Here is a 24,290-nt window from a genome sequence, read left to right as displayed (position 1 = left end):
ATCAAATCATCCAGTAGGTGGCGATAAAGTACCATATTGAGCAGAGAGAGGCGGTGGAGTAGCTTTTCTAGATAGCTAGGACAAACAACCCCCCCCTTCCTCGAGTGTTGAGTGCAGAGCGCCATTTTAGAGAGGCAAAGGAAGTTGTTTTGTAAAACAACTTCAAACGCTAAGAAGGGGAAAGATAACTAATATAAAGCTAAATACTTTACGGACTGTTACTAATAATTTCGTTGGGTAATACGTAGTCCAGAAATACCATTTTAGGGAGCGTTTATTTTGAATCTGTTGTTGGAAGGAACAGCAGCAGGCGAATCCGAGGTCAAATTGGGCCTATTTTAGTAGGTAACGTTAGTTAGCGCACTGGCTGGTTGGTTAGCTTGCTAGCTAGCTATTCCTTTTCTGGTCACAGAAGAAGCAGACGGGACGGTGGGACAAATCCCCGCGGTAAATTACCATTACACATATCAACATCTTCCTCAGATAGTAGGAAACTAACGCTAGTTACGTAACTAGTAAACATCTTACTAGCTAAATGCCTTCGCTATGGTTCTTAGTCAGCTACTGTAGTTAGATAGCTATAACTAGTCTAGCTAACATTAGCTAGCTGGAAGCTGTAGCCTACAGTGTAGGAGTGTTTGTCAAAGGCATTGGAATGTACCATGGCTGACGGTCTGTGTCAGCTGGGAACTATTTTGCTAGCTAGCTGCCCAGCTAAAATGTAGTTATATTGTTCGAGAACAATCAACTAACTACTGGTAACTAACTATCAGTTTGGCTAACTAGGTAACATTAGTTAACTAGTTAGTACTAGATTGCTAATTAACGTTATTCTGTGGCAGCAGTAGACCTGACAAATTCTTCATAAATGTCTTGTTTTTCTCTCATGACTAAAGTTGAGTTGATTGTGTCTTGTTTTCTATGGCAGGAGACCATGGCAGACGATTTTGACATTGAGGCTATGCTAGAGGCTCCATACAGAAAGGTGGGTAGAATTGCCAGGCTTGTATGTTTTTTTTGTGCATTCACAATTTGCTGATCTTGTATCATCTTGCTGCTCAGAGATGTATACGTTAGCCATTATTGATAGTTAAATGTGTGCCTCTCAAAATGTATGAATGTGGTGTGTGATGCAGTCAGACATAATCCAAAATTCTGAATAAACGCCCATCTATCTTTCTTTGTAGACTTGCCTAATGATATCTCACCTCTACTCCCATGAATTCACCTTTGATTCCAGTGTGAACTGTGAAAAAAAGTAAGGTAGTAATTGCGCAATGTATTGATGTACTGTGATCCCCCTAGGACAAAAAGAGCCTCATCTTAGAACATCCTATCACCTGTTCGGTTGCAACAAGGTGAATGCAAATGGATGATAATCAGCGCATTTTACCTCACATGCAAAGGAGACAGTATTTAACATTTCTGTTGACATGGTAACTAAAGGCATTGTTCCACCATGTTTACACCTGTTAGTTAGATTGACGTGATACCAGTAGTTCTGGCACATATTCTATTGATATGCATTGACATTTGCTATCCATCGTTGTCAAGTAAGTCGGACCTCAAATAGGCCTTACATGTATTAGTACTTCTTTTACCCTTACATTTGTCTTTTAGTAGATTAGTCTACTTAATCTATAGTATACTTTGTTTTACAAATCATTGATATGGCTTAAATGTGTAGTCATGATTTTGCCAAGGTCAACAGAGTAAGCTATTGATAACTTTGAAATATGAATACTGTCTCCCTGCCCAAGTCTATTGATGGTTTCCGATTCGTAAATCAGCATCTTGACTTTGCATGCCTTTTAACACCAGTAATATTCCAAGTTTATTTTCTTACTACAATTTATTTGTAAGATGTTCATTTCAAGATTTCATTTCCATGATACATTTAGTTAATGATTTCACCAATAAGAATAGTTTTCCCCTCATGAAATACAAGCCTAAATGGATCACCTCCATTCAGCTGGCACTAAAAGAACAAACATAGGACATTTAACATGAGGCTGAACTAGTGGATTTTTTCTTTTCAGTTTTTCTTGGGAGTCCATATTACTAAGCAGTGTGAATCCCTGTTTGCTTCAGGGCGAGATGTGTGACAGAGGTGGCATCGAACTCTTACATTCCAAGAAGGAAAATGGGTGAAGATCACTGGACTGGCACCAACCACAGGATCTCTTTTAGTGGCTGTGGGCCAAGCATGGCCTCAGTGGGCTTAGGAACAGATAGTGGTATTGGTACGACAAAGCGGGTGGGGTTGAGATGACCAAACTGTTACCATGGCTTACTGTAGCATGCCAAAATGTTAGATACCTTCCCCATATACCTTGACTTTTGGTTGGATTGAGTACTGTACAATATGTATTTATAACAGTGGGGGGAGGGATGGGGGTGGAACTCTACAGGGGCTGTAGATGAACCCCCTTAGATACTTCTCCAAACATATCAGTAATGTTAACAGTATTTTTACTAAATGAATATATTCTGTATTTTCTTGTTCCCTCCCCTTACCCCTGACGACTTGCAATGTTTCCTCTACGTCCTCATGATGTTCTTCTATCGACCCTGCTTAGGATGAGATCAAGTCCTCTAGCGCTAACGGACATGAGGAGCGCAGTAGTAAGAAGTAAGTACTGATTTTAAACTTAGGCTATTTGCTAAACCATCTTCACATTATCTGGTCAGTTAGCTATCTACGGTTCTAGTCGGGTTTTTCTGGTCAGTTAGCTATCTACGGTTCTAGTCGGGTTTTAATCATGTAACCTTTACAAAACTGCATCAGTAATGGACAGAAGATGTTGTCTCAAGTATCCGTTAACAATTGTATTCTGTGATTCCGTGACTTGCACTCTGACAATCTCAACTTGTGTTCCAGGAAAAAGAGGAGCCACAGCAGGAGTAGTAGGAGCCCAAGCTCTGACAAGCGCAGAAGCAAGAGCAAAGACCGGAAGAAGAGCCGGGACCGGAAGAGGAGCAAGAGTCGGGATAAGAACCGCAGCCGCAGTAAGGAGCGCCGCCGCAGTGGCTCCCATAGCAGGGAACGCGCCGGGCGCTACAGAGGACACCGCAGCCCCTTGTACGTATAGAGGTCTTCCATTTTTGGCGTCCCTTATATAAAAATTGTTTGGAATAGTCTGCTTTATCTCCTCATTGTAGGTCATTTATTTTTCCCACCTTGAAAGCTGGTAGCTGAAATGTTGATGATGAAATGAAACAGGATTTTGTATTTGACAGTGGTTGGAGGTGGTACATTTTCTTAGGGTATGGTTGTTGACTTCTATGTGGAAGTTCACGCATGAGGTGGATAACTAATGCTGTAGCCCTAGGTTTTGTCCACAGGTCAACCCCCTGTTTACTACTCTCTGTTTTCTTACTTCCTCTTTCAGCTGAGTGGCATGTGACTGGGCTGATTAGCCTTTGTGGTTCAAGAGAAGTAGAGTACACAGAAAGTAGGCCCAAATGGGGTGAGGTGGGGGGAGGCTGTTGTAGTGCCCATTTTGACTGTCGCCTTTATGAATGAGAAAGTGTTAATCACTCCTACTATGCAGCTGGAGACATTTCCTCCACTGATAGTCAGTGTTCCTGAACCTTACTGGCAAACACACAGGCATGAATTGTAGTGTTAGGCATATTAAGCTACTCATTTGAGGTCATTGGAAGTGGAATATAATAATACTTATCTATTATTAAAAACCAACACAGTTTGGCATATAACCTTCATCAGGGTACTTCATCAGTAGTAGGCATACATACTGAGCTGAAACTTGTTTTACACCCCTAGTTTGGGGCCGAAATTTAACGGTGGTCCGGGAGGGAAGATTGGCCCACCACATGCCAACAAACTAAGGTTTTTATGATTAAATTCTTTGTGATATGACGTGTTGGTGGTTGGCTGTCTTGTCATTAAAATATATATGTAAAGTCTGGGTTAGAAGAAACTCTTTTGATTGTTACTTTTTTCAGTCGGAGACGCTCAAGAAGTCGTAGTCCCTTCAAGAAAGACAAGAGTCCAATAAGGTGAGATACACAGCCGGATTGTCTAGTTAGCTATTGTGGTTTCAGATCAGTTTTGTGAACTGGAATCTTTGCTCACCATCCATCAAAAAATATCTGTTAAACTGTTTTTTGCTTTCTTTTTCAAGGCAACCAATTGACAACCTGACCCCAGAGGAGAGGGATGCCCGTACTGTGTTCTGTATGCAGCTGGCAGCCAGAATCAGACCAAGAGATCTAGAGGACTTCTTCTCAGCTGTGGGGAAAGTCAGTATTCGCAGTTTACAAACTCAGAGCATTTAAAAGTAGATTGCATTATCTCTTTGAAGCATGAAATATGTCAACATCAACATTTATTTTGACACTGTATTTAGCTAATGGTCAATAGGAAGGTGCTCACTCTTGACACACTATTGCTATTTTGTCCCCTGTAGGTGAGAGACGTGAGGATGATCTCTGACAGAAACTCAAGGAGGTCAAAGGGCATCGCCTACATTGAGTTTCTGGAGGCGAATTCAGTCCCGCTGGCCATTGGCTTGACTGGACAGAGACTTCTAGGAGTGCCCATCATTGTCCAGGCCTCTCAGGTAGTTGATTTAACCATAACATTTTAGAATTGATGAAATTAGTAAATGTGATGTCACCTTTCAACACTAACTTGGCAGATGGCATATATTCACAATTTTTGTATGTGTGTGCAGGCTGAGAAGAACAGAGCAGCAGCAATGGCCAACAACCTTCAGAAGGGTAATGCTGGCCCCATGCGGCTGTATGTGGGCTCTCTGCACTTCAATATCACAGAGGACATGCTGCGAGGCATCTTCGAGCCTTTCGGAAGGGTAACGAGGAAACACCATTACTTGTCAAGTATGTTAACCTCAATTTTCCACTAACTCTCTTGTATCTAACTGGATGTTGTTTTCCTAAACAGATTGAGAGCATACAACTTATGATGGACAGTGAAACTGCACGATCCAAAGGATATGGTTTCATCTCAGTAAGTTCCTGACTCCAAAAGATTGGTGTGCCATTTTATTTAGCTGATTCAGACTGGATGACTGTGTTATTGTAGTTTGCAGATGCTGAGTGTGCTAAGAAGGCCCTGGAGCAGCTGAATGGCTTTGAGCTGGCCGGACGGCCCATGAAGGTTGGTAATGTGACGGAACGTACCGATTCCTCCACTGCCAGCTCCTTCCTGGACAACGATGAGCTGGAGAGGACGGGCATCGACCTGGGCACCACCGGGCGCCTGCAGCTCATGGCCCGGCTGGCAGAGGGTGAGATATTAGCTGATGTTTTTGAGTGAATGTAGTTTGGTATTTTTTTGTGCTCAAAATTGGCATTCGATTTATTTGTCAGCCGTTAGTAAAAGTTGAGCTTAGCATTCGATATCTCCACCTGTTTTGCTGAAATGTAAAACCTATTTTGTCAACCAAGGTGTTGTTACCCCAGTTGACTTCTATAGTCACTCCAGTATGTGTGCTCAAGTTGTTTTAAATAGCATTGAACAGACTTGATGCTAATGAATAGTTTGTTTCCCTCAGGTACTGGTCTTCAGATCCCTCCAGCTGCACAGCAGGCTCTACAGATGAGTGGTTCCATGCACTCCTCTTCAATCCACTTCAGCAACATGGCAGCTGGTACAGGTAGGCACATTATCTATACTGTATGTAACATATCATACTACATATTGTGGAATGAACTACTCACCGGCCTCATCTTAAGACACTGCAGACTTGCCTCTCCTCAAAGGAGAAACGTTCAAAACCTGTGATTTTGCATTTGAAGTTTAAGCTTTGGAAGTGGAGTACCTCATTCAAATGTGAAATTCACCACTAAGTTTACTTTGGCTGTTAATCATAAAACTCATTCTAGAGGTACATAGCAAACGAGAGCTGTCAGACCTGCTGTGGCAGGATGATTTCTAGTGAACAATGCAAAGAGGGTTAAAATGATCTGGAGACTACGTGGGTTCAAATGATTTGCAGACAACGTGGGTTCAAATGAAATGTATCTGTGACCACCAGTATTTGATAATCTCAAATGTACCACCATAAGACTTCTCATCTTTTCTCACTATAATTTATATTTTAATGATCTCTTCCACATTTACAGTGCATTTGGAAAGTATTCAGACCCCTTGACTTTTTCTAAATTTTGTCACATTACAACCTTATTCTAAAATTTTATATAATAAAAAAAACATCAATCTATACACACTAGTCAAAAATGACAAAGCAAAAACAGGTTTTAGAAATTTGTGCAAATCTATAAAAAAAAGTATCACATTTACATAAGTATTCAGACCTTTTACTCAGTACTTTATTGAAGCACTTTTGGCAGCAATTACAGCCTCGAGTCTTCTTGGGTATGACGCTACAAGCTTGGCACCACTGTATTTGGGGAGTTTTTCCCATTCCTCTCTGCAGAACCTCTCAAGCTCTGTCAGGTTGGATGGGGAGCGTTGCTGCACAGCTATTTTCAGGTCTCTGCAGAAATGTTCGATCGGGTTCAAGTCTGGGCTCTGGCTGGGCCACTCAAGGACATTCGGAGACTGGTTCCGAAGCCACTCCTGCGTTGTCTTGGCTGTGTGCTTAGGGTTGTTGTCCTGTTGGAAGGTGAACCTTTGCCCCAGTCTGAGGTCCTGAGCACTCTGGAGCAGGTTTTCATCAAGGATCTCTCTGTACATTGCCCCGTTCATCTTTGCCTCGATCCTGACTAGTCTCCCAGTCCCTGCCGCTGAAAAACATCCCCACAGCATAATGCTGCCACCACAATGCTTCACCGTAGGGATGGTGCCAGGTTTCCTCCAGATGTGACGCTTGGCATTCAGGCCAAAGAGTTCAATCTGTTTCATCAGACCAGAGAATCTTGTTTCTCATGGTCTTGAGAGTCTTTTGGTGCCTTTTGGCAAACTCCAAGCCTTTTACTGAGGAGTAGCTTCCGTCTGGCCACTCTACCATAAAGGCCTGATTGGTGGAGTGCTGACCAAGGCCCTTCTCCCCTGATTGCTCAGTTTGGCAAGGCGGCCAGCTCTAGGAAGAGTCTTGGTGGTTCCAAACTTCTTCCATTTAACAATGATGGAGGCCACTATGTTCTCGGGGACCTTCAATGCTGCAGAATCTTTTTGGTACCCTTCCCCAGATCTGTGCCTCGACACAATCATGTCTCGGAGCTCTATGGACAATTCCTTCGACCTCATGGCTTGGTTTTTGCTCTGATATGCACTGTCAACTGTGGGACCTTATATAGACAGGTGTGTGCCTTTCCAAATCATGTCCAAGCAATTTAATTTACCACAGTTGGACTCCAATCAAGTTGTAGAAACATCTCAAGGATGATCAATGGAAACAGGATGCACCTGAGATAAATTGAATCTCATAGAAAAGGGTCTAAATACTTATGTAAATAAGGTATTTCAGAATTTTTATTTTAATACGTTAGCAATTTTTCTCGCCCTGTTTTCGCTTCGCCGTTATGGGGTATTTTGTGTAGATTGCTGAGGGGGATAAAGTATTTAATCCATTTTAGAATAAGGCTGTAATGTAACAAAATGTGGAAAAAGTCAAGGGGTCTGAACACTTTCCGAAGGCACTGTATCTAATGGATCCACACGTAAACACTAAAGGCCAATCTGGCATTGCCACCAACACTCATTATGAGGTATGTTCATCACTTCTGACCACATCCCTACAACAACCTGCCATGATGTTGTCAGCTTTTGGTGAAAGAGTACGTCTCTGAGATGTCTATCTAAAAGCTGTTTTCTTCCCTCACGATGGCACTGCGTGAAAAGAGTACATTGAATATCATAGGCAACTGGTGGGAAACCTAGAATGAGTTAGCACCGTTTAAGTCAACCTGTTTGTTGTTTTGACTTGCCAAAGCCAGCAGTTTGTCTTACTAGGTGAATGGACACTTCAAACTTGCTATGCAACACTAAAATGTTAACCTTTGCTTCTCTCACGTTGTTTGCCTTATGCTATGGATGTCCACCTGTAGCAACTAGGTCTAATGGTTTGATGTGCACTGCAGTGTAGTAAGTCAATGGTCTTGGCTAAGCTCTTCATCCATTGTGCATCTTTCCATCCTCAAAACCTAAATAATTTCCCCTTTCCGGCTGAAGTGCGAGTCTTTAATTTCTCTTCTTCTAATCTTTTAGACATACAAGCCAGGCCGAACCCACCCTCTGAAGGTGAATGTAAAAGATTGAAGTGCACAACTTCTCAAATCTGCACACAATTTAATGCTCATCTAAAATAAATCCTTTCAAGTTCTCATGTTTCAAACCAGAGCAGAATCTCCCATGGTTCTTTTTTCTGGTTGTGGTCTGAAATCATTGCTCTCATGCATACCAAATTCACAGTATGCATATAAATGCTTTTTTTTTGTTAAAGCCAAATAAGATTCTCAAGCTCTCTGTATACATCTTCTCTGGTTTTCTTGTAACTACATTTTGTCCAAAAGTGCATTGAAACAACACGGAGGAAAGACCAGTCGTGTACTTTTACATGTATTAATTGATTGCTTGTTAAAGGGGGTAGGGAATCCAAATTATTAAGTCAACCTGATGTTCTCAGTTAGAGGCAGCGTTGGGGTCAATTCATTTCATTGAAATTACAGTCCATTCAGGAACTGATGGTCAGTTCAAAAGACAGGAATTCAACTGCACTTGACCCCCCCTGGTGAGAAGGACCTCTGTTAATGATGCTGTCATCTCCTTTTACAGCTGCCACCCCTGCGATGAACCTGGGTACAAGCATGAACCAGGCCATGAACCTCCCAACTCAACCACTGGCTACACACTGCCTACAGCTGTCCAACATGTTCAGCCCACAGTCGTAAAACACTACTTTCCCCTTTTCATTTCATGATGACAGGAAGCATTGTTTAGAGCTTTGATTCACTGAACTAGGTTCACAAATGCACCACCAAATGTAAGATTAGGGTACAATTGGGAAGATACTGAATAACTGTCAACTCATTTATATGGCTTTTTTTCTGGGAGGCAAAAAAGGCTTAACTTTTCAATTCATGAAGCTGGGTTAGGTTAGATGAGTCATTAGGGGTTGAAATGACCTGCCTCTTTTCCAGGGAAAGTGAGCCTGGCTGGGACGTTGAGATTCAAGATGACGTCATGGAGGAGTGTAACAAACACGGTGGAATTGTCCATATATACGTCGACAAGAACTCCCCTCAGGTAAGACCCTTTTTTAAATGCACTTTATAGAGGTGGATAGTTCTAGTGGTCCAGCAAATTGCGCACTTTGCAAAGAAATTATAAAAATCATTCACCATTTCTGCATGTTTTATATAATGGTACATTTTTTAGAATGTTACATGTTAATTTCTTGATCAATTATACCCTTTCGTCCATCAAATAGTATGTTGCAGATTGCCAAGTACCTCAACTCCACGATGATTTCATCCACTGAGTTTAGCGCAGACTATAGTTTTTTTTTTTTTTGTATGAACCTCTGACTCCAAGTCGCTATGCAGTCGATATTACAAAATGTTAATTCTTAAACCCTTGTACCTATGTTTGTCCTCTGTTGCGTGCCTTTCTTTGTTTACTGAAATCCATACTTTTTAATAAAATGTTAATCAAGTACAACCACTGACTGTTTCCTTGTTGAGATTAAATTGGCACATGCGCATTCACACTGAATTGCCATTTTAGAGCAACAGCAATGAGGAAACAGTCAGTAGTTGTATTTGATTTCAGCAAACAAAGGAAGGCACGGAACAACCGAGGACAAGCATGGGTACACGGTAAGGGTTTAAGAATTTACATTTTACAAGTCGTAGGTTCATTAAAAAAACTTGTCTGCGCTCAACTCCGTGTATTTGAGGTACTTGGGCAATGTTGCAGATCGATAGTTGTCTTATTGCCCTTACCGCTTCCTTTCTCTGATAGGGCAACGTGTACGTGAAATGCCCCACTATCCCAACAGCGATGGCTGCAGTGAATGCCTTACATGGACGGTGGTTTGCAGGTGTGTATCCTTGTACCAATGCATTCTATAGGGTCATTCTTTGATATTTACATGCATTACATTTATATCAGTTATGTTTGTGGCATGGGATAATGGGAAGTAACCTAAATGAAATGGTACCATGTTAGCACAGAGTTTCTAAACCCAGAGGCGCAACATAGCAAGACTTGTGGGAACGCTTGCCAAACAGGCCAGGGTTTGGGGTTAGAGAAGTCAGAGAGAAGTGAAGAATTCTTTCTTAGTTGTTAATTAATCAATCTGAAGGCACAACCTAGATTCGAGCCAATGTCTTAAGTAGTTGAACATGTTTTTACTCCAACCTTGTGAAAGTGACAAACTAACATTTTGATTTCAGTCAAAAACTACTTTTATATCGAAGGAGTGCCTTTGATTTGAAGGCCTGCAAATGCACAGTTCGGCACGAGACGACCGTTAGACCCGATTTCTGTTTCTACGCATGAGCTTAGCTAGCCAACGTCGCCATGACATCGCTTACAAGTGTGATCGGGGATTTCTATTGGAGAAGCCGTTTTAGCCTATCTTCATACTGTACTTTCTTTGATGTTAAGCTTCAGTGAGTTGTGCTGCTGATTTTTTTATTTTTTTTCCCATAGCTAGAATGTGTTCTTTAGAACTCTCGGCTTTCTACGTTAATAAAATGCTCATGTATTAGACAAGTACTGATGGAATGTTTTTTTGTTCTCTCTTCGTAGGTAAAATGATCACTGCAGCGTACGTACCCCTCCCAACCTACCATAACCTTTTCCCTGATTCAGTAATGGCCACCCAGCTACTGATGCCTTCGCGGCGATAAGTCTGCCATGCATGGAGTAGATGTCACAACGCCTGTGGGCTTCAAGAATGTACATAATGTTTGCTAATATGTTGGGAACTTATTTACCAGAGTAGCAAAATACTGCACCAGTCCACACAATCTTCATTCAGAAATACAAAAGGTTTTGAAGGATATTTGTTTTATTGTTCAATCCGACAGCCATCAGGCTGAGCTTGAGTTCTGTATCTGCACATTTCAAAAGGTGCACTTGAGCAAATTACATTGTGTGTTTCAACCTGTATTGCGAAAAGGGTAAGGAGTTGTTCTACAGATATGTTATACAGTGGGAAGTGGGTACTAAGTAGATTTTAAGTTGACGCTGACCACAAAAGAACAACCCATTTTGGGGACAGCCCCACCTCCTAATTAACCTGTGATTCTAATTGCAGTTTGCTCTGTTGTCCTCATCCAATTACCACTTATCATATTGTACATTTAGTCATTCAGTTGTGCTTTAGAAATGTTAATTTGCCCAGTAAGTTTTTGTCAGTTGTGTTAAATGAAAAGAACGATGATCAACACCCAAAAACAGATCTATTTTTTTTGTCAACACCTTCAAGGTATTCATTGTGTTTGAGACCACTTTAAGTTTTTAACATTTTGTAATCAAGACTTGATTTTGTAAACTCTTGATTTAAATTTACTATCAAAATAAGTGATTTGGGTGGGTCAATGTGATGTGCATTTTTGTCTTGTTGACCTTGGATTGTTTCATCTGAAATGAAGGGGGATGTGAAATGTGTTTGTAATAAAAGCCTGGTTTACAACAGCTGGTCTTATTCTGAGTTGGTGTTTACACTCCATGTCCTGCTTTATAATTATACTGTTTTCATATACAGTAAAGCTTCATCAATTCACAAGTAAACGTTCTATTCCTACCCACAGTTACATCATGGATATGGTACTGATGGAGAAATCAATACATTTAGCAGTACACAGAAGTTTTGTGCTTGGAACTTCAGATAATCTTGACCACTTTTTGCCAACTCGCTATTAATTCCCTGTAGAATTCTGAAATTCTTTAATATTGTGTTTTGGAAACATGGGTACTATTGTGCCTGCTATTCACACACGCCTGAGAGATGGGTAGCAGTGCCAGTGACAGGTTCATCGTTGGTGTGTGATTCTGCACCAGAGGTCACAGGGATGAGCAGCAACTTCTCCCCCAGCGGGCGCAAATACTTATTTTAGGCTTTTTTCAAGAACCTCAGAGTGGTTCTGTTGGCCCTCGTTATCAACTACATCAATGGCATCCTGTTGTACACCTTCACCAACGTGACCTTCCACAGCGACTCCAGGTACATCCTGTACATGCAGCTGATCATCAATGACAGCATCATGTTGTCTTTCACTGTGCTCTTGATTGTCTTGACTTATGTATGCCCTTTCCTAAATGTGTCCGTGTGTATAATTCTCATTATGATAGCCAATAACACTCATAAGAACACGCCTCTGAACTTTGCAGTCATGTCAATTGAACGCTTTGTAGCCATCTGTCATCCTTTACAGCACCCTCTGATCTGCACAGCGAGCAGGACCTATGTGCTCATCGCCTGTATTTGGGTTGTAGGGGCCACCCCTGGGTTCATAGATGTCATCATCGCCTTTATCATTTTTCTCTACCGGTAGGATGTGCTATCCTAGGAATGTCTTTGACTCAGTTCACAACTATAACATTTACATTTACTTTTACATCATTTAGCAGACGCTCTTTTCCAGAGCGACTTACAAATGGGTGCATTCAACTTATGATAGCAAGTGGGACAACCACTTTTTTTTTCTTCTTTTTTTTTTATGGAGGGGAGGGGTAGAAGGATCGCTTTATACTATTCCAGGTATTCCTTAAAGAGGTAGGGTTTCAAGTGTCTCTGGAAGGTGGTCAGTGACTCCGTGGTCCTGGCGTCTTGGGGGAGCTTGTTCCACCATTGGGGTGCCAGAGCAGCAAATAGCTTTGACTGGGCTGAGCGGGAACTGTGCTTCTGTAGAGGTAGGGGAGCTAGCAGGCCAGAGGTGGATGGACGTAGTGCCCTCGTTTGGGTGTAGGGTCTGATCAGAGCCTGAAGGTAAGGGGGGCCAACTATGCTGACAATATTCTTTCCCTGAGCTTTGTGTGGATCATGCTGATCTACACCCACTTCAGAGTGAGGTTTTCAGCCAAAGCTGCAACCTCTGATCCAGTTTCGGCCAGAAAAGCCCAGATAACTATACTACTGCATGCGGTGAAGCTGCTACTCTGTATGCTGTCCTACATCGCTCCTGTCATGGACAATGCCTTCATCAGCCTCTTCCCCAAGTTCCGCTTTGTCATACTGTTCTGCAATTACATCACGTTACAGCACCTGCTCAGCCCTCTCGAACCTTCAGCTCCCTCCACAGATTTTCTATGGGATTAAGGTCTGGAGACTGGCTAGGCCACTCCAGGACCTTAATGTGCTTCTTCTTGAGCCACTCCTTTGTTGCCTTGGCCGTGTGTTTTGGGTCATTGTCATGCTGGAATACACATCCACGACCCATTTTCAATGCCCTGGCTGAGGGAAGGAGGTTCTCACCCAAGATTTGACGGTACATGGCCCCGTCCATCGTCCCCTTAGCAGAAAAACACCCCCAAAGCATAATGTTTCCACCTTCATGTTTGACGGTTGGGATGGTGTTCTTGGGGTCATAGGCAGCATTCCTCCTCCTCCAAACACGGCGAGTTGAGTTGATGCCAAAGAGCTCGATTTTGGTCTCATCTGACCACAACACTTTCATCCAGTTCTCCTCTGAATCATTCAGATGTTCATTGGCAAACTTCAGACGGCCCTGTATATGTGCTTTCTTGAGCAGGGGGACCTTGCGGGCGCTGCAGGATTTCAGTCCTTCACGGCGTAGTGTGTTACCAATTGTTTTCTTGGTGACTATGGTCCCAGCTGCCTTGAGATCATTGACAAGATCCTCCAGTGTAGTTCTGGGCTGATTCCTCACCGTTCTCATGATCATTGCAACTCCACGAGGTGAGATCTTGCATGGAGCCCCAGGCCGAGGGAGATTGACAGTTATTTTGTGTTTCTTCCATTTGCGAATAATCGCACCAACTGTTGTCACCTTCTCACCAAGCTGCTTGGCGATGGTGTTGTAGCCCATTCCAGCCTTGTGTAGGTCTACAATCTTGTCCCTGACATCCTTGGAGAGCTCTTTGGTCTTGGCCATGGTGGGAAGTTTGGAATCTGATTGATTGATTGCTTCTGTGGACAGGTGTCTTTTATACAGGTAACAAGCTGAGATTAGGAGCACTCCCTTTAAGAGTGTGCTCTAACCTCAGCTCATTACCTGTATAAAAGACACCTGGGAGCCAGAAATCTTTCTGATTGAGAGGGGGTCAAATACTTATTTCCCTCATTAAAATGCAAATCAATTTAACATTTTTGACATGCGTTTTTCTGGATTTTTTTGTTGTTATTCTGTCTCTCACTGTTCAAATAAACCTACCATTAAAATTATAGACTGATCATTTCTTTGTCAGTGGGTAAACGTACAAAATCAGCAGGGGATCAAATACTTTTATCCCCTGTATGGTCTGAGAGATCAGAAGTTTAAGAAGCCCATTAAGGGGTCCCTTCTTTGTAAGAAAACAGATCCTGCGGTGAAACCTTATTACTTAGTAGTAGTCGGAGCTTAAAAAGTGTACCATAACACCAATTGTTTCTATACTGCACACCTAAAACTAGTAATAAACAATCTGCTCTGCGATGTTGTATTGCCCTTTACTCAAACACAGCAGAACATGCTTATTGTTTACATATAGCACATTTATTAAAATGGTGACTGACCAGTAATGTACTGTGTATTACTTTTGAATTCAGCACGAGCAGAGATGTTTCAATTGGTTATTTTGAATGTCTCCATCACTAACTGCATGGGGTTATTATTGGAACATCCAGACACTATTCCCTTCTCAACATGATCCCCCCCTTGCCTCGAGCTTGTTTTCACCTCAGATCCCGTTGGTGTATTAGGCCATTATTACAGTACATCACAACCCTTTCCACTATATTCTATGGATTGGAACTGATCAATAATCTGTAACAGGAAGATTTAAGGAGATCTCCTTCCACAGATCCACAAAGCACATTTCACAAATGATAAGTGATATACAGGTTTAATGCACAAAAACACCAATACTTTATTTTCCTTTCACATTTTCTTTTTTTTTTTAAACAAAAAGTAGAATAAACATAATCCCACTGCAAACAGCATGTTTTTTTAGTTTTGTTTTTTTACATAGATATATATTTTAATCAAAAGTGCCATTTACAAAACCTTTTCTTCCTTTTTTTCCCCTTTTACATTTTTCTCTTTTTTTTGTTTGTTTTAACTTTTTCCTCCTTCAGCGATTCCTTTGCAGTGTCCTGGAACACAAGTAAAATCAAAATTCAGTAACAACTGCTTTACAGTCACAAATGACAATAGTGTGGTCAATTTTGGCATAGTAACTACTGTTAAACTCCTTATAACCTAACCTGAAGGGGTTCTCTACTTAGGAGAGTTTTCCTTTGCCTGGTGGGCTTGCAGCACAGCTACCGCCTCATCCACCTGGAGAGAACAGTGAAGACAAAACACATGGGATTAGCACAATAACAACTATGACCATGATAACCCACCACCAAGAAACTCCCAGCAATCATAAATGGCTTCCAATTTTTGCCTGTAAAATGTCTTTCTGGTCATTGATCTGAAAGGACAGAGTGAATGGAAGCTTGTCGTACCTTAGAGTGCAGGGACTCGGGTGACTCCAGCATGTGCAGAAGCTCAGAGTTGTCAATCTCCAGCAGCATCCCAGTGATTTTACCAGCCAGGTTGGGGTGAAAGCCATGGATCAGAGGGTACAATCGCTCACCTGCAAACCAAGGGAAAGAGAATGAGATTAGATTGAGGAGAGTGCCAGTGAGGCATCTCAACACCCTCCGATAGAGGATTCACTGCAGAACATCACAGATCATGAACACTCCCCAATACCATTCCAGATACATACCAAGCAGCTGTTTCTGCTCCATGAGGGGGGCTGCAGCCAGCATGGAGGCAGTGAGGGGTTCCTGGCCTCTGACATGCACCGCTGGCTCCATCATCTGCTGGGTAACAACCTTACAACACAGCAGGAGTAAAAGAACAGTTTAATGTAAAAAATAAAAATACAGGAAAAAAGAAAGAAACTACACAGAATATTCGATTCTGCAGCTATATTGCATTGCATTGTATTTCTTTGGGGAAAGGATGCAATTTAGGAGATTACCTGCTGCACTGCCATTGGTGCGGGCATAGTGATGACCTGCTGTAAGTTCCTCACCCCTGATGAGTACTTATACTGGGTGCCTCGGACCATACCACCAGACATGCCTGCACGACCTCCTGCTGTCTGTGTGCCAATGTTAGCTGGAGAGGGGGGTGTCCATTAGTTACTGTTCTCGCATTACAGCAACTATATGTTTTGAGTAAGCTTGTGTGTAGCCCTTACCCATCCTCTGTGTGTAGTTGATGATGCGTGGAGCCTGGGTGGAGGCCTGTCTGACGGTGCTGATGGGGGTGGAGGCGCGTCGGGGAACAGCAGACCTGACAAACTGGCCCGAGTAGGGTGCTGACAGCAAAACACATGCCATGTCAATAGGGCATCAAACACATTCTTGTAACAAATAAACATGTTAGAGTAGCAGTAATGCTATAATTCTTTTAGCTCCAGTATCTCATAAAAATATTTATATGGGAGTGCTGCCTCCAACTCACCCTGTGGTCTGGGTGGCTGTGCAGCCCAGCGAGGAGACGTCCTCATGGTGCTCACAGGGTTGGGGTTGTAGAAGGTGCGACTTGGGGGCTACAAAAAAACAATTTCTTACAGATAAAAACGTCATCTTCCAGGGCCAGCCCTGTGATAAAAGACTAAAGGTAACATAGGCATTCTAATTTTGTCTATTCTAGCATGATGCATCTAGTGATTACCCCCTCCCGCCAACCGTACTACGGACCTGAGGCACAGCAGTCATGTAGTAGCCTGCCTGCTGGTAGGAGTCGATGACTGGGCCAGGCATGGTCCTCTGCATGTACTTGTTGGTGAGGATGGCCTTCCGCTCCTCCTTGCGCTGGGCCAGAGCCACGTACAGCGGCTTTGTGGCCACAATGCGGCCGTTCATCTCAGTCACCGCTTTGGTGGCCTCCTCAGGAGATGAGAAACAGACAAAGCCGAAGCCCTTGCTGTGGCCCCCGTCCGTCATCACCTAAGTGGAGGCAATGGTTACAGAAGACCATGTTAAGATGTTCAGAGATATTACACAGATCCAGACATACTTCTTTCAGCCTTTGTGATACATCATTGGATGGCAGAAATGACTACTCATGGAAAAGTATGGGTATTTCTACCTTGGCACTGGTGATGGTGCCATAAGGGGCAAACTCTTTCCTGAGTTTCTCGTCGTCTAACCCATCATCCAAGTTCTTGACGTACAAATTGACCCCCTGAATCAACACAAGAAAATACATTATATTAACTTACATTAAAGCTATTTTTCTTAATGCCACAGGTGTGTGCACTTCCCCACAGTACCTGATAGCGGTGGATGCGTTCCTGTTTGATCAGCTCAAACTTCCGTTTCAGCTCACCCTGTCGCTCCATCCTCTTCTGAGCACGGCCCACATACAGAACTCGGCCAGGAACGAGTTCTTTCCCATTCATCTCCTCAACTGCCTAAAAGAAGTCCATCAAATTCAACTCAAAAAGCCACATTTTAGATGTCATGTTCCCCATTTTCACAATATAATGACAGCCTGCTGGTTGACAAGGAGATGGCACATACAGTGGGGGGAAAAAAGTATTTAGTCAGCCACCAATTGTGCAAGTTCTCCCACTTAAAAACATGAGAGAGGCCTGTAATTTTCATCATAGGTACACGTCAACTATGACAGACAAATTGAGAGAAAAAAATCCAGAAAATCACATTGTAGGATTTTTAATGAATTTATTTGCAAATTATGGTGGAAAATAAGTATTTGGTCACCTACAAACAAGCAAGATTTCTGGCTCTCACAGACCTGTAACTTCTTCTTTAAGAGGCTCCTCTGTCCTCCACTCGTTACCTGTATTAATGGCACCTGTTTGAACTTGTTATCAGTATAAAAGACACCTGTCCACAACCTCAAACAGTCACACTCCAAACTCCACTATGGCCAAGACCAAAGAGCTGTCAAAGGACACCAGAAACAAAATTGTAGACCTGCACCAGGCTGGGAAGACTGAATCTGCAATAGGTAAGCAGCTTGGTTTGAAGAAATCAACTGTGGGAGCAATTATTAGGAAATGGAAGACATACAAGACCACTGATAATCTCCCTCGATCTGGGGCTCCACGCAAGATCTCACCCCGTGGGGTCAAAATGATCACAAGAACGGTGAGCAAAAATCCCAGAACCACATGGGGGGGACCTAGTGAATGACCTGCAGAGAGCTGGGACCAAAGTAACAAAGCCTACCATCAGTAACACACTACGCCGCCAGGGACTCAAATCCTGCAGTGCAAGACGTGTCCCCCTGCTTAAGCCAGTACATGTCCAGGCCCGTCTGAAGTTTGCTAGAGTGCATTTGGATGATCCAGAAGAGGATTGGGAGAATGTCATATGGTCAGATGAAACCAAAATATAACTTTTTGGTAAAAACGCAACTCGTCGTGTTTGGAGGACAAAGAATGCTGAGTTGCATCCAAAGAACACCATACCTACTGTGAAGCATGGGGGTGGAAACATCATGCTTTGGGGCTGTTTTTCTGCAAAGGGACCAGGACGACTGATCCGTGTAAAGGAAAGAATGAATGGGGCCATGTATCGTGAGATTTTGAGTGAAAACCTCCTTCCATCAGCAAGGGCATTGAAGATGAAACGTGGCTGGGTCTTTCAGCATGACAATGATCCCAAACACACCGCCCGGGCAACGAAGGAGTGGCTTCGTAAGAAGCATTTCAAGGTCCTGGAGTGGCCTAGCCAGTCTCCAGATCTCAACCCCATAGAAAATCTTTGGAGGGAGTTGAAAGTCCGTGTTGCCCAGCGACAGCCCCAAAACATCACTGCTCTTGAGGAGATCTGCATGGAGGAATGGGCCAAAATACCAGAAACAGTGTGTGAAAACCTTGTGAAGACTTACAGAAAACGTTTGACCTGTGTCATTGCCAACAAAGGGTATATAACAAAGTATTGAGAAACTTTTGTTATTGACCAAATACTTATTTTCCACCATAATTTGCAAATAAATTCATTAAAAATCCTACAATGTGATTTTCTGGATTTTTTTTTCTCATTTTGTCTGTCATAGTTGACGTGTACCTATGATGAAAATTACAGGCCTCTCTCATCTTTTTAAGTGGGAGAACTTGCACAATTGGTGGCTGACTAAATGTTTTTTCCCCCCACTGTATGGGAGCAACTTCAGAGTATTCCCATTAAACCCCAAATACAAACCCTTTGTGCATCCTCGTGGTTTTCATAGTTTACAAAGCCAAATCCACGAGACCGGCCCCTTTCGTCCATCATCACCCGCACACTGAGGGTCCTGCCTGGGAGACCAAGAACAGACAAGGAGCCTAGATTTCATAAGCTTTCATGCTAATATACCCACTACATCTGATTGCATGGATGTTCTAGAATGATCATTTAAATCAAATAACTATAACATAAACCACCACTTTATACTAGTGCCCAAAGAAAGGGATATGAAGTCATGTCAAAGCTCGTCATATGTCCTACTTTCAGGATGTTCTTACCAAATGCAGAGAAGACATCCTGGAGTTTCTCATCGCTATAGTCTTCGCCAAAGTTCTTGATGTACACGTTGGTGAACTTCATGGCTTTGGCCCCAAACTCAGCCTGTCGCTCCTTATGGGACTTAAAGTGGCCAACAAAACTGAACACCACACCCGTCACCAAGGACAGTTGAGAGATAGAAATATAAAAACTACAATCAGTATTTTTTAGAAAACAGAGGATGTATATATACACAAAAGAACAAACTCAAACTGCTCCATAACCCAGAATATCAGAAGTGTGGAGACTTACTGATTTTCTCACCTTGATGAACACAGGGCAAGATATGAGACAAGTGGTTGATGTCTACCTTTAATTTTACATTAAGCACTACTGGTAATTATGTATAGGCAGCAGATTGTCATTCAGCATAAGCGTTTTCAATGCTTTATTTAGAAAGTCTTGCAAGTCTCAACTTTGTGGCCAACAGACCAAACATTATTCAAAGAAAAAAAAAAAAAAAGGACAGGAACAACTGTCTACCATTTCCCTCACCTAATCGTGGCCAACTGACATTTCCCCCCCAGGAAATGGGCTTTTGGGTCTGCAATGCCAGAGTCACTACCTGTCTCTAGCCTGAGCAAAGAACATGAAAATGTTATCTGCAAAAACATGCAGCACTGTCTGAAAATGATACAACGTTGACCAAATCAATAGTCCCTCTTCCTCCCTAACCATTACAGATTTCCTTTACATTTTCCCCTACTTACATCTCATTAAATTCAAGGTGGTTTATAGATTGGTTGAAACGTTAAAAAAATTATAAAAGGTACCTTATGGATAGAATAAATAGCTCTTGGTAGGAATTTGTTCACTCACACTTTCCGGTCATTCAACAGCATTCCATTCATGGTATCAATGGCACGATTGGCTGCCTCTTGGGTCTCAAAGTGAACAAAGCCGTAGCCTTTGGAGCCATTCTCATCACACACAACCTGAAATTTAAAGTACATGTTGGAAATGAGGTACAGAGAAATTATGCCCTGACACTCAAAGACAAGAATGGAATGTCTACCTTGCAAGACAGAATATTCCCAAAGGCTGAGAATGTGTCATACAGGGCCTTGTTGTCAATGGACTCGTCCATGTTCTTGATAAAAATGTTTCCAACTCCTGACTTCCGTAGCCCTGGGTCGCGCTGAGACCACATTATTCTGATAGGCCGACCCTTGAGGACCTCATAGTTCATCGTATCCAGAGCACATTCCGCTGAAAAAATGACAAGTATAAAGAGAAACACTGCATCAGACATCTGCTAATCACACACGCCCATGAATAAACTAATATAAGATTGCATTGGTGTAGTCATTGGAATATTAATCCATTAGCAGGATTATTCTTGACATCCACTTGATCAAAGCAAATAGCTACTTCAATGTAGTTGACCTTTGGAGTGGCTCTAACTAAGAGACAGAAAACTCTCTCATATGGTGTGAGTTACCATCAGCGTATCAATTTGTCCACGATTGATACAGAGTACAAATCTGATCACAAAAATAATATTACCATCAGCGGGCTGCTGGAAGTTGATGTAGGCGTATCCTAGGGACCTGCGAGTGATGACGTCACGGCAGACGCGGATGGATGTGATGGGCCCAGCAGGAGAGAACTTCTGGTAGAGCATGGCCTCTGTGACGTCAGGATGCAGGTCCCCTACGTACAGGGAGGCCAACGGGTATGATTGACCACTGCTGTTCATCCTGCAGACACAGAGATAGTGAAGATTATAGAGGGAGGGGGTGAAACTGGCAGACAACATAAAACCTAACTGACAGTACGTTTACATGCACAGTAATAATTCAATATTAAATTGATTATGGCAGTAAGCAGATTATGCAATCGTCATGTAAACATCTTACATTGCTTATCTTAAATCAGCTTAAGGTCAAAATCGAAGTAAGCATATGCCTATTAAAACACCTGGTTTTCATTGACTTCAGTATTATATGATGTTGCCAAATCCCTGACAGATTTAGGCTAGCTAGGTTCTGACCTTTGGGACTTGAGACACATGGTCTGTTTGTGGTGTGGTTTTCATATAAGTGATGTGTTTTCATATAAGCCCTTGGGCTTCCAACCACACCTGCACACTTTATTTATTTTGTATCTGTATTGTTGTCTATCACTTGTTTTCTTTGGCGCAAATAAATAAAAACTTGGGGGTGGTTGCGAGGGGAGGTGTCACCTGGGACACATAATGAAATTGACCAGTTGAGGATCAGGATGGCCAATCAAAACGTTTTTAGGAAAACGAAGTTCTGTCTGAAATGGTTGTGGGGTCTATACTAACGCCTGACCTTCCATAAAAACATCACTATTGTTACACAACAATGTCTGAACCTCACGATGACGATCACCAAAGTCTACTTTAGCTATTTAGCATTACAGTATGAGTATTTCTGCTGTCACATGGCCACCACTGGGAGTGTAAAGGTTTGGCATGGATTCTCCAGTTTGCTAAATTAGCGACCTCCTATTAACTTAGCTAGCTAGAGGGCAGTAAATGTTAATTATCTTAAAACACAAGTAAACCTAAAAGATTGGTTTGATACAACATGTGTACTGTCCATCCTTGACTCATCGCTAACTAACATTAAAAGTTAGCTAACTTAGCCAGTTAGCTGCTGAAAGTTAGCAAACTAACGTTATTTCGTGGTTGAAACAGACTGCTGAGTTGTAGAAGGCAGTTAGTTAACGTTAATTAGTATAAACCATCAAAGAGTTCGGTCATTTGTTTGAAACCCAATGTGTTTGCTAACTTACAATGCCAGCTACTGTAGCTACTAGCTAGCTAACATTAAGGTCACTAGCCAAGAAGTTAGTGATTGCCAATCAAAGCCAGCATCACTAAGGTTAATGGAAATCAAAATAAATTGCAGTAAAAAGGCATTTATACATATATATATATTATTGTAGAATGTCTTACCTTATTGAATTGGCCAAGGTGGAAACACAGCTCAAATTCTTTAATTTAAAAATGTCTGGCCTAAAACTTTGAAAAAAGTTTTTGTTTTAATTTGATTACAGCCGTGAAACACCTGCCTTTTCACTCCGCGACCATGAATATTCTTCAATGACCTATTTATAAACTATGATGACGACGCGGTCCGACTAATCCTCCGCGTGAAAAAGTAGTCCATATACATTGAAAAGCTACAATCTGGGATTCGAAAAACAACAAAAATTAGTCCCGCCACTTGATTATTATTAGTATATGTCTAGGCTAGTGAAATTGACCACTGTTAATCTGCACTTTGCAAAGACCAAACATTCGTTTAAACAATTAAATGAAAAGCTAAAACCAATGATGTTAACAGTTTATATTCAGGAACTGCCAAAATAAAAATAAACACTTGAGAAAATGAGGGATACAAGTCTATTAAAAGCAGGTGCTTCCACACAGCTGTGGTTCCTAGTTAATTCATCAATTAACATCCCATAATGCTTAGGGTCATGTATAAAAATGCCCAATTGCCCATTATTTTGGCAACCATGGAGATCTCAGTGACTTTGAAAGGGGTCTCAGCATGGGCAGGGAGATTCTGGAGTGGCTCCTGAGACAGCATTTTCCATCAACAATACACCAAATGATGAAATTATATGGGTGTCACATCCCTCCATGATGGAATTCCTCATGGAAGAATGGTGTCACCATAGAGATCTATGGGTGTCACATCCCTCCAATAGATTTCCAGACACTTGTAGAATGTACGCCAAGGCGAATTAAAGTTGTTCTGGCGGCTCAACGCCCAATTAAGATACTATGTTGGTGTTTCCTTTATTTTGGCAGTTACCTGTACTTCATTGGCAAAAAAACTGAAGACTTTGCTTGAGTGTGGCGTTGCCCTGACCGACTACACATTTTGATTTACATCTTCATTCTTTAATTTGGGAATTGTACAATAATGTACTTTGTAAATATTGTTAAAATAAACATATTACACCTGTTATCTTAAACAACTTTTTCACTTTGACAGTTTCCTAAACATGTAAGTGAAACTAGGACGGTTTTTAAGACACAAATCTAAAAGAATTCACTGAATAATACTGGTCAGTAAAAACAAAGCAAGATAGGCTCTGTTCCACATTCACCAACTGCCTTTTTATATATTCAGATAGAGGATTCTCACTCAGTATGTGGTGCATCTTTAAGAAAACAGATTGACATGTAGTCGTGTCTTACTCTATGTGGGGTTTAATCGTGGTGTGTATGGTATTGTGACACTGCTTCTTACTTGGGTTGTGGTATGGGTTGGGTCTCCAATCTGCTGCTTCACAATGGCTGTGTTTGAGAGGATCAAAACCGTAATGTATTATGAGTAAACTGATCTACAAATAACGGTAACATTGATGATGCAAGGTTCTTCGTAGATCAGTCAGTCGGCAGTCGCCTGCACTGTTGAACAAGCCCAATAAGTTGGACAGAAAATGCTTCAGAGGCTCATGTTCAAAGCAGTAAAGTTCAGGGGCATGCAAGCAGAAGTATGACATCATACCATTACCTTATAAACCTTGATTCATACTTTTTAGATTCTAAAAAATGAGAATAGAAAAAAAGACTCTTGGTCTAAGCTTAATTTGAACTTTTTGGCAGTCTGAAATGAGAGACATGAATTGTCTTCCATTTGAAGTGTCCATAAGAGACCG

The 24,290-nt window shown here is 41.9% G+C and overlaps 2 protein-coding genes and 1 pseudogene across 5 annotated transcripts; 2 read left to right on the top strand and 1 right to left on the bottom strand.

The window, feature by feature from the left end:
* Positions 1-92: 92 nt before the first annotated feature.
* LOC311150415 (RNA-binding protein 39-like) lies at positions 93-11,599 on the top strand. Of its 2 annotated transcripts, XM_084187885.1 has the most exons (16): positions 93-447; positions 929-985; positions 2,580-2,632; positions 2,882-3,082; positions 3,788-3,853; positions 3,970-4,023; positions 4,149-4,266; positions 4,434-4,586; positions 4,701-4,838; positions 4,931-4,996; positions 5,072-5,276; positions 5,544-5,645; positions 8,729-8,840; positions 9,094-9,199; positions 9,917-9,995; positions 10,709-11,599. In XM_084187885.1, the coding sequence occupies exons 2-16, from the start codon at positions 935-937 to the stop codon at positions 10,807-10,809; spliced, it is 1,605 nt and encodes a 534-aa protein (XP_084044011.1). In that variant the 5' UTR covers positions 93-447; positions 929-934; the 3' UTR covers positions 10,810-11,599. The 2 variants fall into 2 exon arrangements, with proteins under 2 accessions (XP_084044011.1, XP_084044012.1); XM_084187886.1 differs by lacking the exon at positions 3,788-3,853 and having other exon boundaries at positions 110-447.
* A 377-nt stretch (positions 11,600-11,976) lies between these two features.
* On the top strand, positions 11,977-14,488 carry LOC311149520 (odorant receptor 131-2-like; annotated as a pseudogene). The gene is made up of 3 exons: positions 11,977-12,505; positions 12,885-13,184; positions 14,378-14,488. The product of its transcript is annotated as an odorant receptor 131-2-like (transcript).
* A 574-nt stretch (positions 14,489-15,062) lies between these two features.
* pabpc1l (poly(A) binding protein, cytoplasmic 1-like) lies at positions 15,063-21,342 on the bottom strand (the record flags this gene model as incomplete). Of its 2 annotated transcripts, XM_084186875.1 has the most annotated exons (15): positions 15,063-15,218; positions 15,330-15,402; positions 15,576-15,706; positions 15,842-15,950; positions 16,100-16,239; positions 16,322-16,441; positions 16,588-16,675; positions 16,827-17,075; positions 17,218-17,313; positions 17,402-17,542; positions 19,302-19,396; positions 19,604-19,743; positions 20,463-20,578; positions 20,659-20,852; positions 21,150-21,342. In XM_084186875.1, the coding sequence occupies 14 exons, from the start codon at positions 21,340-21,342 to the stop codon at positions 15,343-15,345; spliced, it is 1,872 nt and encodes a 623-aa protein (XP_084043001.1). In that variant the 3' UTR covers positions 15,063-15,218; positions 15,330-15,342. The 2 variants fall into 2 exon arrangements, with proteins under 2 accessions (XP_084043001.1, XP_084043000.1); XM_084186874.1 differs by having other exon boundaries at positions 15,063-15,402.
* Between the last annotated feature and the right edge of the window lie 2,948 nt (positions 21,343-24,290).

The sequence above is a fragment of the Coregonus lavaretus genome (assembly GCF_964263955.1).
Source record: "Coregonus lavaretus genome assembly, chromosome: 22".
NCBI classification, from domain to species: Eukaryota; Metazoa; Chordata; class Actinopteri; order Salmoniformes; family Salmonidae; genus Coregonus; species Coregonus lavaretus.
The sequence above is the reverse complement of the archived record's forward strand: the minus strand, read 5'-3'. Positions and strand labels throughout refer to the sequence as shown.